This window comes from Porites lutea, chromosome 8 (assembly GCF_958299795.1).
Source record: "Porites lutea chromosome 8, jaPorLute2.1, whole genome shotgun sequence".
In the NCBI taxonomy this organism is placed as follows: Eukaryota; Metazoa; Cnidaria; class Anthozoa; order Scleractinia; family Poritidae; genus Porites; species Porites lutea.
This window is the reverse complement of record NC_133208.1, coordinates 30234206-30252151: the sequence shown is the minus strand read 5'-3', so window position 1 is coordinate 30252151 and position 17946 is coordinate 30234206. Positions and strand designations below refer to the sequence as shown.

Below are 17946 nucleotides of genomic sequence, written 5' to 3'. Positions count from 1 at the left end.
CAGGTAGAGTATAAAATTAAAAGCCCCATCACAACTAATCTGAATTCGATGAAACATTGATTTATTGCTCAAAATATATGATATAAAGTCAATATTCATGTACCTTGTGGTCCTGTTTAGAATGCCTTGGCAACGAGCAACTCTCTGATTTATCCGGCTTGGTTTTCTGTCTTTCATAAGCGCGATAAGTGCGATCACATATAGTTTCCTCTTCAGTCATCCTCTTTTTCTCTTTTGCGCGTTAAAGGATACCCAAAGTATGGCACAATTCTGTTAAAAGAAGGTAAAACCGCAACCCTTTGTGAATCAATTGCTTTGAGCAAAGTCAGTGTAAACAAATTATAATATGCGAAGAAATTCAAGGCGTTTCCCTCCCCAGTCCCTCTGACCGTGTTTCAAGATGGCTGGAAGTTTATCTTTCGCTTTCGTTTGACGTATATGGCAAGTAAAGATTGCTTCACTTGGATTTCAGATGGAAAGAAAGCAGCTTTCAACTTTAGTTACTATTAATGGAGACGTATCGTCGATTAGAAGAGCTAAAAGAGAGTATAGGACGGGATTTTCGAGGTAAGCATGTTTAAAACAATACTCGTGTGTAGCTTAATATCTTAATTAAGTTTTAGTTTAAGCTTATTTTTTTTTAAATTTGATTGTCGTGTGAACTTAAGTGTAAACTTGATACAGTGTACATTAGGACTCCTTCAACTCTGTTGGTAAGTTCAACTTTTAAGTTGATTTAAAAATCGAACAACATGCATTTTGTTCCTTGCACGTATCACATCACGATCAGATCTTGAGGAGAGGTGTAGTGATGCAGAAAACAAGGTCCAGTGTCTGGAGAAAGCAAACAGTGCGGCAAAGGAATTGTCGAGTCAGCTTCAAAGTGAAAATGCGAGGTATTATTAAGCTTGTAATAATCTTATAAGGTCTTGGGGCGGATCCAGGATTGTTTTTAGGAGGGGGTGCACTCGTCTCTTGCTCTACTTCAACACCAATAAACCACATAGTTTTTTTTTTGCAGAACACCAGTTGTATTAGAAAACCGCAGGTCATCTCAGGGAAGGGGGGGTGCGCACCCCCTGCACCCTCCCCCTAGATCCGCCCCTGAGGTCTTCCAAACCTCTAGCATAAGCTTTTCTGTTATGTTTCTTTATTGGTTTCCCTGTGCACTTACTGACATTTCCATTGCTATAAGCTAATATTATTTTTGACAAAACAGATTTTAAGGTTACTTTCACTCATAACAAGATACTAGCTAACTGCCTTGATGCTGCTGGACCTTACCAAAACTCTTAGGCCTGGCCTTAGCTAGGCTCAGTCTCCAGCCTTGGGTGTCTTGATGCCCCCGCAGTACTTGCAGGCATAGCATGGAGACACCCAAGGCTGGAGACTGAGCCTAGGCTTTAGCCTGCTCCTCAATCCCCCTCCCATGCCCTTCTGATCTCCTAGACCCCTGGTTTTCATGTGCAACCCTAGCACTAATGCATTCAGCAAATCAGGGCAAATGCAGATGCAAACAATATTCACACACTTAAGGTAAACAGAAGGAAAGTACTAAGATTTGCATGTGCAATCCAAGTCTTTCCCCCTGAGACATGCTGGTACAATTATGTATGGAACTGATGGAACCTGAGTATATGTTTTTTACCTTGTATTTGCACTTGCTTTGCGTTACCTGGTTCACACATTCAGAATGCAAATGCAAGGGGAACTGCAAGGGTAAGAAAGTAAAACGTTTTCCATTTCTTGCATTATTGCTGGTTCTGCTAGTGCTTGTTTTGTATTTGCATGTGCATTTGCATCACGCTTGTACGAGATCCAGTCATTAGCTTTTAATTGCTCTCCTCTTCCCATAATGATCCACACTAAACTTACCCATCCCACCTTCCATGTCCAGCCTCATGTACACAATGTTTAGTTGCCACATGTGGGGGAATTAATTTGTGTTTTTAGTCTTAAAAGGCACCTTGCAAACTTGCAGAAAGAACTTGCATATAAGGATGAAAAACTAAAAAGGTAAGCTAGAGCACCAAGTTCTTACAAAGGAACTTTTCGTCACCATTGGATGTATATGTTACAGCACAAATTTGATTTTAGGTTAATTATGATTTAACCTAGGTTGATTCTTGTTTCCCTCTATCTCATAGCCCTAGAGGACAAAGGAAGTTAAGAATCAACCTTGATTAATTTTTTTTTTTTGGAAATCAAATTTAACCTGTAACATATATAACAAAACCGTTAGAAAATAACTTAAACCCCTGTGACCAAAACATGGCTTTCATCATTAATTTTATAAGAATTGTAAATGTATCGATCAGTAAGTATTAAATGAATTCGTTCAATTTGAAGTTGCTGAAAGCTTCCTTTCAAAGTCAGGTGTGCATCCAGTTGGAAATGCAATAAAGTTAAATTAATTTTTGCATGTGAGTTATTGATAGGCACTAGAACTATCTTTCAGAGGCTAAATGTGATTATTGGAATTTCCTCTTGAGGTCACCATTTTTACATTTTCTGCTGATGAATAGACTGTGATGTTTACATGATCATCCAAACCACACAAAGGTCTAGCTACTGACAAGGCAAAGGCAATACCTTCTTCTAATCATTTATCCTTGTTTATCTTTTTTTAAATTTATTTTACTCTATTTCCAGGGTAATATGACAATTTCTCGGAAGCCACTTTAAGTATCTTTAATTATTTGGTACATTAATGACTGTGTCACATTCCCAGGCAAGAAACTTTGAATATTCGGACCCCAATTAAAAGCATTATTATTATATATTGATCATTAGTATTGTTATTATTATTATTATTATTATTATTATTATTATTATTATCATTATCATTATCATTATCATTATCATCATCATCATTATCATTATTATTATTATTGCTTTTCTCAACTCTGTGTGTTTAAGTATTGTTATTAACCCTACAGGAAGACTGAAGACTTATCCAAAATGGACTGCTGGTGGAGCCGCTTTCGTCTAGCAAGTGAGCGTAGATTCAAAGGTATGCGCAACACCTTGCTGCCAATTTCAAACTGGGCATTGATTTTTCTTTAAACTTAATTATTCTGAAAAAAGTCTCCTCTTTTACTATCAAACTTTACCTGGACTTGTTACAGTCATCTGTTTATGTAACATAAAGAAAAATTTAAAAAAACAAATGAATGTTTGTACTTGTCTATTTTTTGACAGCAATGAAAAATCATGGGAGCTTCCCACCTCACATTCTTGAAGAGTTTGTTCATAGGGATATTGATGAGCAGATGTAAGAAAAATAATTTGTTAATTTATATCTAACTTAACTTCAGTTCTAGGAAATTAACCCCATCTCCCCATAGCTAGTGCTAGTGTTAAACTCCCAACTTCTCAAGAAATCTTTACTAGTTAGTTTTAATTTTTATAGTTAGTATAAATAATAAATAATATTAAAAATCACTGATCTGCAAAGTGGCTAGCTGCAGGTTTTTTCCCTCCAGCACTATTGTTGCCCTTTATAATGAATACTGTATATCTGTAAATATCATATAAGCGCCCTTGCTCTAACAAGAACCCTTCCTTCAAATAGGTGTCTATTCCCTTGGCCATAATACCAAAAAAGTGCCCCCTCCCCCCTCACTTTTTTTAAATAGTAGAGATACAAGAGCAATGCGATAATCAGCATATCATTGGTGAGGATTATCCCCAGGATGATAAGATTAATTTATATAAACACTCATATTAATACATTAGTGTATCAATTATTGTGCTGTTCTTCTAAAAAGTGTCTCTCCTTTTAGCTGAAATTTTGAATTTAAGCACCCAGCCACTCATTCAAGGAAATATGGTAGAAATGGTAAACACGTTAAAATGGCTTCCCTTTGTTCAGTGAGGGATGTAAAACACAAAGCTGTTTGACCATTAAGAATAATCTGCATGCTCTTTTCAGGAAAGATATCCCTGAAGATTATTTTTCTGTGAAAGATAACGAAAGTAGCAAGAAGCATAGAAACCTTACCACAATCAAGTGTAAAAAGAAAGTTCGGTATGACAAAGTTTCCAGTACAACATCAAGTAGAGAGGAAAATAAATGTTACAGTTACAAAGATCATGGACAGGTCTACTATGAAGCAAATAAGAAGAAAAATAATGACGAAGAGAATGTGTTTTCTGATCCTAATGAAAGTACAAAACTATACCACAATGAGTGTCCTGAGCAAGGCCCTGATGTGGAGGTACTGGGGTCGGATGAACTGTCTGTGCACCAAAAGATTTTGGTGCCCGAGACTGAAGATGTCCCATGTTCCCCTCTGCAAGAAGATGATAATGAGCCTGTGGCTGATAAAGGTAGAATTCACCCTGAGGTTATTGTGCCAGATACTGAAGACCCTTATGTTGATGAAGTATATGATTATGGATTACACTGTTCCATAGGAGCACCTTCCGCTGCAAGCACTCCTTTAGGGGCAGCCAATTCACCTCTGTTTGGCTACAATAATGGTGATGATAGCAAAGAATTAAGTGTTGATATTCTGGATGGTGTAACTGGGAAATCACCTAGTAACGACACTGTTAATCTTCTAACAGCTGCCAAGAGCCAGTTGGCTCATTTACCCAAATCAGATTCACAATTTCCAGTGGACTTGTCATACACTCAGCCGCAGTCACCAACTATTCCAAGCCGAACACAATCACTGAATCAAGATATGAATCTAACAGCAGACTGCTCAGTGTCACTTCTTCCTCATGGAATGAGAAATGAAAAAGTGGAATCCAGAGCTGATTATAAAATAGGGCAAAATACAGTTAAGGAGAGTGATGACACAGTGTTTATGAACAAAGAGGCAAATAAAAAGACAGATCTCAAGAGGGAAGGAAATGTTAATAATGATCCTGGTAAGTTGTCAAAGCAAACAACCTTTGACGGAAAACTGTCGACAAGCAAAGCAAACACAGTTGGTAAAGACAATAGTGGTTATAAGAGGAAAAGGAGAAGTTCAGCTGAAGCAGATGACAACATGTGGCCAATGGAAAGCAAACATGTAAGACTAAGGACAATGTACAATCACTTAATCTTCTCTTGCCCTCCTTCCTCAACAGCGTCCAAAAGGTTTTTTAGCAGGTTCTCCAGTCTTTGCCTCTCAAAATTCAATTTTATTTTTTATTTATTTTATTTTCCTCACAACTTATTTACTAATATTTAATTACAGCCTTTTTTTGTTTAGGGTTATACTTTTTTTATTCAATCAACATTAATATTCAAGTACGATGGCTAAATAAACCATTTGTTTTTCTAGTTGCCCCCATACAATACCAATTACATTTCTTTTAAATACAGCTGAGAAACCAGGAAGAGCGAAAAAAAGAAATCAAAAAAAGTGAAATCCAAATTCCAATTGGCGATCTGGAAAATGCCTCTAGTTAGTTGGGGATGCTTAAATGGGCCACATCTCCATCTATCCTTTCGACATTCTTTAAACTTTCAAGTGTCGCACTCTCCTTAGTCTGCTACACAGCCGTTTTTAGTGTCGTCACGCAACGGTGGGGAGGAGCGTTGCGTGACGACACTAAAAACGGCTGTGTAGCAGACTACACTCTCCTAATATTAAACGTTAGTTAATTTGGTATGTGGGTTGTTTTTTCCTCCATTAGTTGAAGATACTTGGGGCCATTCTTGAAACTTTCAAGAACTTTTTCCTCTCACTAACTGACGCTACTTTTTTGTTACATGTATGTCAGCTTTTCTTAGTCTTTGCACTCGCTTACTCCCAGCAGGAAGAGCCAAGTGGTGCTGTATTTAAAGTTCCTGTATTGCCACCTCCAAAAACACCTGAAGTAATTCTCTTGGAAGATTTCCCATCTCACGTGACCCAGAAGAAGTCTTGCAATACACTTCTGAGTAACAGCGGAGACATAACTGAGCTAAACAATGGCACAATGGATCAATCTGCTGATCTGTTTGGAAATATAGATGATTGTCATTCACCAGGTAAAGAAAACATAGTAAGACATTGGTTTCTTTCCACTCAAGTAAACACGCTGGAAATTTACTTGCGACCTTTCATACCTTGCCCAGTGTATTGTATTTTATTGCGCGACAATGAACATTCACCCTTGCAATGATTACTATAGAATAAAAAAATCAATCCTCAGTGATTTGATCATTTGCCCATGACTTTTTATGTTTGGTAGACCTTCGTGGCGAAGAAAGAGAAAAGGACCCACCCTTGGGAAGCAGTCAAAAGGAAAATTTGACATCAAACAAGAACTGTGCCACGAAAGCTAATTTCAAATACGTGGAAGTGGTACGAAAAAAGGACGAGAGAGCCAAGCTAAACGGCTATAAATGCCGGGAATGTCAAGAGGTATCGTAAATACAGCTGAAGTTGAATATTATTTACGTTAGTTGGCCTTTCCCCATTTCATCCTTCCCAAGCGCATTATTGCACCACTGGACTTGCCTCACCCTTCATTTCGCCAATGATTTTTATCTGTTCTTTTGTCGCAATAACAGTATCATTTCAGGTATAGATTTTCATTTTCGTTTGTGTGTTTCTAGACCCTTTTGATTGGGACCAGTTAGTGCAAATCCATCAGCAAAGAACGCCTTGATCCTTTAAGCCACACTAGTGACCTACATCCAATTTCTCCCAACAATAACATTACCTGATCAAACAGACAGGTCATGAGAATTACTGAAATGATCATTAAAGATGGAATGTTGTGATGTTAGAACAAATTCTCTCTAGCCGTACCATAAAGAATGTATGAAGAACAGTGTGGAGAAGATGCATGTTGATATCGGGGCTTAAAGGGTTCAGATCAGTAAAGTTGCTAAGTTTGAAAGTGATAAAATTTACAGACCTTTGTAGGGTGGGGACAGTTTCCGTTCGTGTAAAATTTCGCGACTTTGTGGACTGGCAACATCTTCGCTTTATTTTTACGTATCACCTTTAAACTTGGTAAGTTACCTTATTTTAAAGCCTTTTTTCAGCAGTGTCGATGGGTATTATATTCGCTTACTGCTCTTCATCAAAACTTGAAAGAAACCGTCTATGGATCTATTACTTACATTAAGCTAAACATCATTTTTTTCCCTTTCTTCTCAGTACTACCAAGGTCTTAATCTTCCTGAAGAGGAATTAAAGAAGCGTTTGAAACACTGTTCTCGTCACCGAGCCAGGTTTTCCCCGCCCCCTTCAACCCCTCCCGGGTTCTGGAACTTGAGTTTTCCAGATACGCAAGAATACATGGACAAAGGTTATTTAAAAACTGCATCGGAAGTTCCTGCGCCGAAACGGCTGCGAAGAAATCGACGAAACAGAATACCAAAGTGTTAACTGATACATTTTGGAATGGAGGTTGTCCCAGGCCAAAGCGAAGGAGCCTTCGTCGTTTGAAAAAAAAATACAACACAATTTTTAATCGTTAACATGGAACCCTGCTCTACGGTACCCGGTAAAAGGGTGTAAAGTAGCCTGCGTAGCAGGCGCTTGGAAGTAGTGGGCACAAGGAAAAACGGGCGCGCGAGAAGGCGCCACGCGAGGGGAGAGAAAACTCCCTGACCCCTCGCGTGTCTCCCTCGCGAGCGCCCGTTCTCTCTTTCGCCCACTACTTCGCAGGCTAGGTGTAAAGAAGGTCAGGGGCAAGCTGTAACTAGCACGTATTAGCTCGAGAGTCATTTTAACTTGCCCGAAAAAAAATTTTGTCGAGCTGGATAATTGATTAAGTTATTATTATTTATTACTCAATTATATCATGAGTTAATTAATTGTTTGCTTACAATTCATTCAAAATATAGCTGTTATAATTTCACGTCGTTAGATCAGCTTGAAAAAGAGCTTTCACCTGAGCTTTCGATCCACGTGAATTTTGAATTTGTCTTGCGCTACCTCTGTTGGGTGAATTCCCTCCATAGTATCAATTGCCCGTCGGAGAAGTTAAAAAACAGAATTTATTATATGCCTGAATTCGTGAGCGGGCAAGATGAAGCAAATCCTGCGTTCTGATTGGCTACCCGAGCAGAGAAGATGGGCTCACCTTGCCCACTCGGGATTTCCCGCGTTTGTCCCGCAAGACCCTGAAAACCGTACGCTGCTCATCTGAGCAGTACGTGCCCGTTTAGGCCAAGTTAAGGAGTGCTCCGTCCCCGGGACTATCCGGTTGCTACTTTTAGTCCCGTTTACACGGAATTGTACAGAAATAGACTTCGGCAGCTTTTGACTCTTTTTAACCTGAGCCGATGAGGTTGAAGTGACCAAAGAATTTCTTTCTTTACGCGAAGTTTGTTCATCATTGTGAATGTATCCAAAAAGAGGAAAAGGATGTCGCAGCATAGTTTAAATGAAAACATAGTAACGTTTTCCGCTAATTCTGTTTATCTTTGCTTTCAAACAAGAGCCTACGATTATCTAAACATTTTCTTCAGTTTTCAGTGCTAAGACAAAGCCTCTGATTCAGTCTGCGAACATTTGTATACGTACATAAACATAACTGATAAACCGCGAATCCATATCAGTTATGTATACTTAAGTAAAGAGAAAAAAGTAGAAGCGATTTGGATTGCTAGCTTCCAAATATAAAAAAAACAGCGACAATTCGCGAAGACGAGTTTCATCGCCTTTGTTGGGTATATTGTGTTTTATATTAAAGAGTGAAACACAAACACAAAACACAATAGTAAACAAGCTGTCACATTTTAGCCAACAGAAACGCTACAGAAACACGAAACATTGCTCCATTTTCATCTAACACGTTTCCCGTTTTACCCCATCCGCGGAAACGTGGAATTTGAGCCCTCAAGTTTCCACAACTTTTCATTCCGAATATACCGAGACACCTTATTTCACCCTGTAGAATAAATTCTTTCTTAAAAATAATGACCGGAGGCGTTGCTCAGTTGTTATCCCATGATCTTAAAACGTTCGAAACTATTTTCAATTTTTTCTTCACCATATTTGCCTTCAATAAATCATTTTTCTTGCACCAATAATGGCCGTTAGTTTCTCTTCAAAAAAGTGACACCATTGTTAATAATAGTCATTTCATGAGTCTTTTAATTGGACAGGTCAAATCAGACAATTGTAGCGCTTGGCAGAGTTTTTTGTTCATGGTTTATTGTTGCATAATAGTCGAATTGTTTGTTATCACCTTTACATGCCTGATGATGAGTTCTTCTTGTTTTCGTTTCTTTTTTATTTTTTGGTTAGCTTAAATATGCATATTTTTAAAAAAACATTATTTCTCGGCGTCGAGTTACGTAATCGTTATTGTAAATTCTTTCATGTTCGTTGGGCCCATTCGTTTTAAGTTCAGTCGGTATAAAAGTTGAGTATTTCGCTCTTGTAAACCAGTGCTAATACCTGGCTGGAGTTGTCGCTGGCATCTCTTGTGAGTTTGCCTGGTGCATTTTGCTATAATTCTATTACTCTAGACCCGAGTAATATTTTGCGAGACTCGCCATTCTTGGATAGACCATAAAACTTCGTTGTAGTTTCAGCGAAACGACAGGTTTAAGGGACAAAGTCTAAGTATTCAACTATTTGTTAGTTGACATTTCAGTCCTCTTTTCCATTACGGGCTCTAAAATGCCATTGGTTTGAGCATAGTTATTAGAGGAGACTGGTTATGAAAAGCGGCAAACATCAATGATAAAAACAACAGTACAAGAACTGCAGTTTATGTTGGAAGCACCCTGAAAGTGCACAATCCTTTGTTTTCTGTTGGCAAATTGTTACGGAATAAATTAATGCAACGTTTTTATTGGTCAATACAATCAAAATGATAGGAATTCTTTTGAACGTTGCGCACTTTCAGGTCCACAAAAACATATAACAAAGGAGTCTGACGGGTTTCATAACCATTCCACTCAATTAACTATGGTTTGAGCAAAGTCATATTTGTGTTTGGCCGCATGGCTCAAATATGATGTCCACCTAGAAATCAGCGTTCTAGTCTCCAGTACGGAAACGTGAAAGCATCCACGATGAAATAAAGTTCAGCATTTAATGCTGCATTTTCTTGGGGGAAAAAAATCAGTTTTCCTCAGCCTGTTTATCCTTTATTTTCAATTCATTAGGCGAAGACGCGCACTCTACTTCAACGTGGAATTAAGATTACTAAATGAGACCCATGCATCTCGTGGAATTTTTTCTCATTTTTGGCATTCCTGTCCTCACGTATGCCGTCCACAATCCACCTAAAGGCCTCTACTTTGTGGGCGTTGGCTATAACCTGCTGAAAGGGAACCCAGAGGGTGGCGCAGCATTGGAGGTATTGATCCTGGATTGCTGTCTACGAGAAAGATCTTTCAGCTGACATGGAAGACAAATAAGTTGTCCAGCGATAAGATGTATAATGTCCCGGATCAGGTCAGTTTTGCCCCTTTTCACTCATGCGTGGAGGAAAACAGCACAAAGGCGGTTTTTGGCGCCAAAAGTTATCAAGAGGAGCTGAAGGTAGAAGTGGGCGCTGAAGGTAAGAATTCTTCTCGAATTTTTGGCGACCTAATCATTTTATGTACACACTGAAAAACATAACACAGAATTACAATTATTGAGACGACGACGCCGTTGATTAAATAATTAACAATTACAGTCCTAGAACCAGAATTGGCTCTGAGTCAATAGCCCATGAGGCCGAAGACCGAATGGGCTATTGACTCAGAGGCCATGAGAGCGAGAGGAATAATTTGTTTTAGTAAAATCCAACTAGTTGGTCAAAAATATCGAGACAAAGCAACTTTAGCTAGCTAAACGCGTTTGAGCCGCCATTGTTTTGGTTTTCAAAGCCGGCGCTTTTCGCTACTAGTGGGCTGTAACATGTAGCCAATAGTAGCTCAACCAATCAGCCTTTTTGTTTCCGCTTTTTAACAAACCGACTACTTGATCATTAAGATATTGGTACTGTAAATTACCAGATAAATGCGACAATGTGACATTATAACCTGATAATTGACTCTTTGTTTTTGAGCTGGGTACACAGGAGGACTGTGGAGCTTTTCTTTCTCTTTGAGCTCAAGTACGACCAACACCACTGTCTGAATTTTAGAACCTTGTCTATTTTGATTTCTAGGCCCTGCATGAATCGCTTATTACTCATGGTTTAACCCCCGCTTAATTTTGTTTCCTGCTTTGTGACTGTAGACACGAAAACCGATCGATGTATCTATCAGCAATGCTTGCCAGTCTCTTATCTGCAGCGTTCAATGTGCTTGATTTTAGTGTTGTCCTTCAATTCTGGCCTACTTTCACTTTTTTCACTGACAGCTCAGTGCTAAAATAATGCAAGGAGCCAAAAAACTCATAAAAAGCAGTAGTACTGAACTGAAACGTCTATGTAATTCTGACTTGAGTTGGACTCTTAGAAATCCGATCCATTATGGGTACATGTAAGGGGGTGTTGCGTAAAACGGAAACTATAAGCTGTTTTGTAAGTTTCTGCTTTTCTGTGCTAGCACTTCAAGTCACCTTCAACTCAGAGATCTATCTTTATTTTCCATAGCTCGTATTAGGCTCCGGGAAAACTAGCACGATACACGCGATCCGCAGAGTCATTATTCTCTCTTTTCACGTCACCTGCGTCTTACTTAATCTGCGTATTCTCCTCGGGGGGGGGGGGGGGGGGGGGGGTACTCCCATACATTACCTATACGGGTATGTGCCGCCCAACGGGGTCGCGATTTTGAAGCTCCTGATTTAGAACGGGGTATCCATTTCAGACGCGTTTTCTAGAACGGGTATAATATTTCGAACGCACAAAAGCTCCTCTTTTGTAAGCAGCCATTTGAAATTATTCAAGGACAGATTGCTTTTAAAACTACGGTTCAATGCGTTAACAAGCAAACTGTTGTACTCTTCAGTTGCACCCTAGAACGGAATATAAAAAATTGGCCCATTTCTAGAACTGGGTATCAGTTTTAGGGCGAATTCTAGAACGGGGTATAAAAAATTGGCCCACTTCTAGAACGGGGTATCAATTTTAGGGGGAATTTTTTTTAGAACGGGGTGCCAATTTGGATTCCCGGGCGGCACATACCCACCCAAAAAATACCTTAGTGCCCCCCCCCCCCCCCCCCCCCGTCCGAGGTATTCTCTTGATCAGTTCGTCCCTATTATCTTAGTGCTTGAAAGGAACCGCTACCATTAACACAGTTTTAACCGTTTACTGCCAATCGTAAAGTAAAAAGGGTGCTGAAATACTGAAATATTCCTGCAAGTATTTTGTTTTTTTTTTCTCTTTTTTCTTTTCCAATTAGGGTATGCACAGATGAAAAGAGAGACTTCGAAGCACCACAACGTGTATTATGCCGAGACAAAGGTGTGCAATCGAGGTCGAGTTCGGTTCCAGTGGACATTGTCAGTTCAAAAGGAGTATCCAGTGTCTGAAGAATTTGCTGCAGAAGTTTGTCACTTGCCAGAGAAATACGATGAACAAAAATATCTCCAATTTATTGACGACTGGGGAACGGTAAGCGTAGTCAAGTGATACACATGTTTGTTACTCCAACTTGTGAATCTTGGGTGACTAAGAAGCGAAATCTTGCGGTTACGTACCACTAAAAAAAAACCTCTACACAAGAACTTTTCAGTGCACGCCAGGTACAACCTCGAACAAACCAGAGAGGCAAACTTGGTCAGTTTCCTCCGTCCCCCCCTTCACAAAGGATTATTAATATTGGTTTTTAGCTAAATTTATCTACGTGCGCCGTTAAATCATGGCTTGCAAAATACACCTCTTTTGCTAGGTTCTAGGCTTTCAATTATACAGCAATTTTATAAAATGTTGATTTGAATCTTGATTTGATCCCATTATTATTATTATTATTATTATTATTATTGTTATTGTTATTGTTATTGTTATTGTTATTGTTATTGTTATTATTATTATTATTATTATTATTATTATTATTATAACAGCTGCGAAAGGCTAGAAATAACTCCTTGAGGCGAGTCTTGCGCCTTACATTTTTATAGTATTTTTACTTCATGCCAGGGGAGAGGAAGGTTAAAAGATTTCACAGACGTGTCAAAAAAGACTTCGAATATCACACTCTGTTCACTTGCTTTTAAAATTAACTTGCAGCTTGGAAACTCGGTGTCTGTTGGTGGTGGTTTTGGAGGATCATCAGTGCCTCGTTGTCTGTTAATGTTGAAACATTCAAGGAATCTATGAACCAAAATACCAAATTTGGTTCCAGTAAAAAGGTTTACAAGAGTGGAGGTCCAGATATGCGGCCTCCTATACGAATCAAGCTGGAACCGATATACAATGCTTTGAGAGTTGCTTTCTTTAAAAAGCATTTACAGCAACAACCGAACTGTAACTTCAACGTCCATACTCTAAGTCAACTTAAGAAGAACGTTGAGAAACTGTTTAAAGCATATCCTCAACTTAAAGGGGCTGAAAAAGGCCAATTCAAAGTAGGCAGACTGCAAATTATCTTAGTTGATAAAAAATATATATCTACGTGTCGCAACTGTTCATCAGTAGGATGCCTAAAATGCGTGCAATTCCACAACTGGTTTCGGCTCCATTAAATCCTATACCAATTACGAGAACATTTTAGGAGGAGCCACCCACAATGTCAGCACAGTCACGGACAATGTATAAGTGAGGAAAATAACGCAAAGTAAAATTAAGACGTTAATAAACGAACTAAATGTACACGTCAATTAAATAAATAAACAAATAATGCGCGCGCTCAAAATAAAATTGTACGCACGCGCACACGTACCGAGATACAACTGAAATACAACACTATGCAATAAATAAGTAATCTAAGGATACGATGGTGCAATTCAAGCCTGGATTGCTAATCTCATCTCCCGCAAGGCTGCACCATACTTCTCGACGATAAGACCATGGCGACTGAAGAATTTATTAAATGATTTCTGAAGCAGATTAGTTTCAAAGCCTTGCTGTCTGAGTCGTAATTAAAGTCCACGGAGTCTATTGATGAAGTCAACTTTGGACGTGCAAATTCTAGCATATCTCACCAGTTGAGATATATAAACACCGTAAGCTGGATTGGCGGGAATGTTGCTGTCCATATGAGGAAAGTTGACAATCCGAAATGCAAAGTCCTCTCTCTTATCGTAGATGCTGATACGGAAAGGTGTGTTGTGTTGTCGCCAGTCTTGATATTAGTGTCGAGATAACACACTTCAAATGATTTGTGAAGAGATCGATGATATTTTAATATCATTGATAAGCATTAAAATGCTTAATCGGATTGCCTATAATATACTTGGCTTGTTGTTGGTTTTTTTATTTTACTAATATAACTGAACCGCCGCATTAGTGAGTTTTAGATCGATAATGTCTACTAAATCGGGAGGGTATTAGGCCAAAAAATTTTAAACTTGATGAACAACCCATTTTCTCGTTAGGGACTATTGATAAAACCAACTTAGTAGTTATCAAAACATATAAATAATTCATGCTGGAATTGTTGCAAGACAATTTTTACGAGAAGATTTTGAAGTGTGACATATACTGCGGTCTTAGTGTGACGTCAGTGATCCCTTTTTCACATTACTACTATTTCACGATGTCATTCTTATTAATTATAGCAAACAACGTTCAAATTTGGTCAAGTCTACTTCAATATAAAGAATTAGACTCGGCATTTAGACCAATCAGAATAGGATAGATATTTTGAATGCATGAATAATGATGCATATTACACAGGGACAAAGACTTTTCCGTCAACCATAAGTAACCAATAATGGGCAATCAGTTTTACCCAGCTTGTAGTTTTTCACTCTTCTTGTGCTGATGATGATGCTCTTCTTGTGCTGATGATGATGGTGATTAGTGGTTTGCGGTTAGAGCGTTATTTTGATTAGAATTACAGTCAACTCTCTCTAAGACGGACACTTTTGGGGCGGGCCAAAGTGACCGTGCGTCTTAGGGAGATGTCCGTCTTATAGAAAGTCAAATAGAGGGTCACGGTAAGGAAAGGCAGGGACCAACTCTAGGTGTCCGTTTTACAGGGTTGTCCGTCTTATAGAGGTGCCCGTTAAGGGAGAGTCGACTGTACTCAAAGCGATCGAAGCTAAAAGCCAGTTCTAAAAAGAATTCTGTTCAATTTCAGATCCTAAAGTGACTAAACCCTTTCTTTGACCTAGAGGCACATATGGCCTCCCTAAGCCAAAATCAGGATGCCCGAAGGAGGAAAAAGGTTCTGGATTTGTGTGGCACGAGGGAAGTCGCTATCACGACACACCGACCTTTTTCCCTGTAAATGGTTCAATCCTTATGACCTGGCTGGCTTTCACGGAAAAGAAAACGTGCGACCTTATTTTTGTATAAAAACCCAACCATGCAGGATCGTCCAAATTCAGTCTTCCTTGGCCCAAACGAGAATACTGCATTTTAAAGAAAGGAAAGTGTCCCTCAGGTAAGAACCTTTTAATTAGGGATATTTCTAGTTCATAGTGACCGAATATGAACTACTGAGCCCATCCTGGAGTTTGAAAGGGAAGGATCGTAGAAAGGGGAGAATTTAGGGGCTCGACGAAGCTGCTAAAGAGGTCCTTCTTCTAAGGCTGATTTGGCACCTCTCCCTTTCGAAGCGCATGCGCCTATTTCGCTTTCAAAAACGGTCGTTGCCAGTTTTAACCATCTATGTCACCACTGGTGATCAAGCCTTTAATCATGGTAGATTGAATATATTCTCTGGATTTAAATTACAAAAGTATTTGGAAATTCACTCAATTAAATAGTTTTATGGAAGGTGCGACGAGTTGAAGTTACGTTGAAACTTAGGAAAACGGCAAGGGTCACCTTTTGTAGATGTGCCCTGTTACATAAGATTGTCTTTTTGAATACATGCTGAGTTAAATTTTTCGAAATTTTTCCCTTCTAAGTTAGGGTGATGTAGTGGTGATTAAGGAAAAGAGATAAGCATACGATGGAAGTGCCCGGGTTCGTTCCTGACTTGTGAACTTCTTTCATTTAACTGGACACAGGTCAAAAATTTTCTGAGTGTCTCAAAATTTGCAGCGACTGTTTGCAAAAGGAACAACTGCAGCGCCTGCATATGCCACGTATGTTTCGTAGAAACAAGAAAGTAGAGTTGGACTTTCCTTATGCATACATCTATATTTCTCTGTTACCGACAGCTGTAAGTCCCGAAGATCAGCTGGAAGATGGCCTCCATATCATTGTATATAACTTCAATTCAGCATCCCCTATGCTCACTATAACGCAGACGCTGGTCTGTAAGAAAAGTATGAGGACGCTGTGGACACAGTGGGTCTCCCTTTTTGTAGAGATCAAGCCGGGCAAAAACGGCAATGTCGGATTAAAAAAAGAATAGCCATAATTCCTTAAAAGGGCTGTGTCATATCTGTCTTCACTAGTCTTTTGGTCTTTTAACATTGCCAATTACGCATCAGGTTTTATTCGCTATTGAACTCAACGTCAGTGCCCAGAAACTGCTTGTAAATAACAAAATCACAGCTTCGTGCCAAACAAATATTTCTCCCAAGCATTCTTAACAAACGCAAATCAGCAAACATAAATTTAATCTTTGAAAAACTGTTAGGTTTTAAGCAAGTTTTAAGCCTGATTCCAATCCTTTTTCATCTTCTTCAAGTTTGTCCCTGACCCGCGTCTTATTTTAAATTGCCAAGTTCTATGTACCTTTTCAGTGTTTTGAATCCTTCAGTTATTTTTATGTCTCTGCCTCAAGTGGTGGCAGTTCCCGATGTTCGAATTTTTGGCAAATTGTGTGACAAAGCTCCTTTAAGCTCGCCAAATAATGTATGGTGTATGATACATTTTGGACTGACAAAAATTATGAGTAGCTCCTAGAGATAGACAGATTGTGTCAAGGTCTTTAATTTAGCTGGGGAAGCTAATCAATGGGCTATAGAGTTCTAGGTCACCTAGAATTTTTGGGAGCCTTTTTTCTGGCTGAAATTTTCAAAAAGTAAGTTTTGATCCCTATAATTTTCGGATCACTAGACTTTCAGCTAGGAAATCCGAACAGATGAAACATTTTTAGGGGATAAAAATGCGTATGTCTACCGTTTAAATACTAAAATACGTTTAACAATGCTATGTTTAAGTGTTTTTGAACTATAGTCTCGTTGGGTACCCCTGTTTACAATGTATATCTCTACTGTTTTTCATTATGTTACAGGTTTTAATGAGGGATGGATCTTTTTTGATGACGCAAATAGAAAAAACGCAAACGCTTACTGGGGGACGCTGCCAGATGGCGAGTACGGGAGGGACACTAAAATCTTCTACTGCTGCTGCTCGGATGGATTCGCCGCCAACGCATTTATCTTCCCACGAACTCTCCTTTTGCAGCCTCGTACCCAGGCCTGTTCGCGCTATCCGAGTGACCAGAGGAGGCTTGGAACCGAGCGCGATAGCCTAGGCGAATTTTCCCGACAAGCTTGACAGGTGACGTCACATCCGAAATCGCCGAGGACGACTGGGAACGAGACTGCTCCTTTTGTCCTGTTACAGCGCGGCCTTCAGTGTCAGTATGTTCATGGCATGAATGTAAGATATGAGTTCTTCAAGTGGGACCTCGCTGATAAAAACACTAGATACCAGTCTTCAGGCTCTATACTTCGAGTCAAACTAACAGATCCACCATTTGTTTTCCCGAATAATTGTGAAAGGAAAAGACTTGAAACTTCATTACTGTTATTACTACAAAAAATAATCTGAAGGTCTGTAACATACTAGAATTTATGTTACGGAAATCTTTGTAGTTACAATCTGTTGCAGTTTGAAAAAAAATATGTGAGCTTCATTTGCTGAACAATAAACTAATAAAGTAGAAAGTTGATTGATTTGTGACGTCATACGGTATTGTGTGTGCATCACCTTAGATTTCCCTGAGACGCTCATGGCCCCGCAACACCAACAACAACAACAACAATAACAACAACAACAAGTTTATTTCAAATTAAGTACAGTTTACAAAGCTTGTGC

At 39.0% G+C, this 17946-nt stretch overlaps 2 protein-coding genes across 5 annotated transcripts; both read left to right on the top strand.

Moving 5' to 3' along the window:
- The first annotated feature begins 400 nt into the window (after nt 1-400).
- Nucleotides 401-7697, top strand: LOC140945891 (uncharacterized). 2 transcript variants are annotated; one of them, XM_073394955.1, is made up of 9 exons: nt 401-567; nt 791-896; nt 1954-2016; nt 2940-3013; nt 3202-3274; nt 3935-5027; nt 5761-5974; nt 6178-6350; nt 7095-7697. In XM_073394955.1, the coding sequence occupies exons 1-9, from the start codon at nt 510-512 to the stop codon at nt 7323-7325; spliced, it is 2085 nt and encodes a 694-aa protein (XP_073251056.1). In that variant the 5' UTR covers nt 401-509; the 3' UTR covers nt 7326-7697. The 2 variants fall into 2 exon arrangements, with proteins under 2 accessions (XP_073251056.1, XP_073251054.1); XM_073394953.1 differs by having other exon boundaries at nt 5758-5974.
- A 2448-nt stretch (nt 7698-10145) lies between these two features.
- Nucleotides 10146-17728, top strand: LOC140945925 (uncharacterized). Of its 3 annotated transcripts, XR_012166771.1 has the most exons (5): nt 10146-10461; nt 12242-12453; nt 13069-13406; nt 15083-15388; nt 17138-17728. XR_012166771.1 is itself a non-coding variant. In XM_073394990.1 (3 exons), the coding sequence occupies exons 1-3, from the start codon at nt 10335-10337 to the stop codon at nt 13156-13158; spliced, it is 429 nt and encodes a 142-aa protein (XP_073251091.1). In that variant the 5' UTR covers nt 10146-10334; the 3' UTR covers nt 13159-14102. The 3 variants fall into 3 exon arrangements, 1 of the variants encoding a protein (XP_073251091.1); XR_012166772.1 differs by lacking the exon at nt 13069-13406; XM_073394990.1 differs by lacking the exons at nt 15083-15388; nt 17138-17728 and having other exon boundaries at nt 13069-14102.
- Nucleotides 17729-17946: the final 218 nt, after the last annotated feature.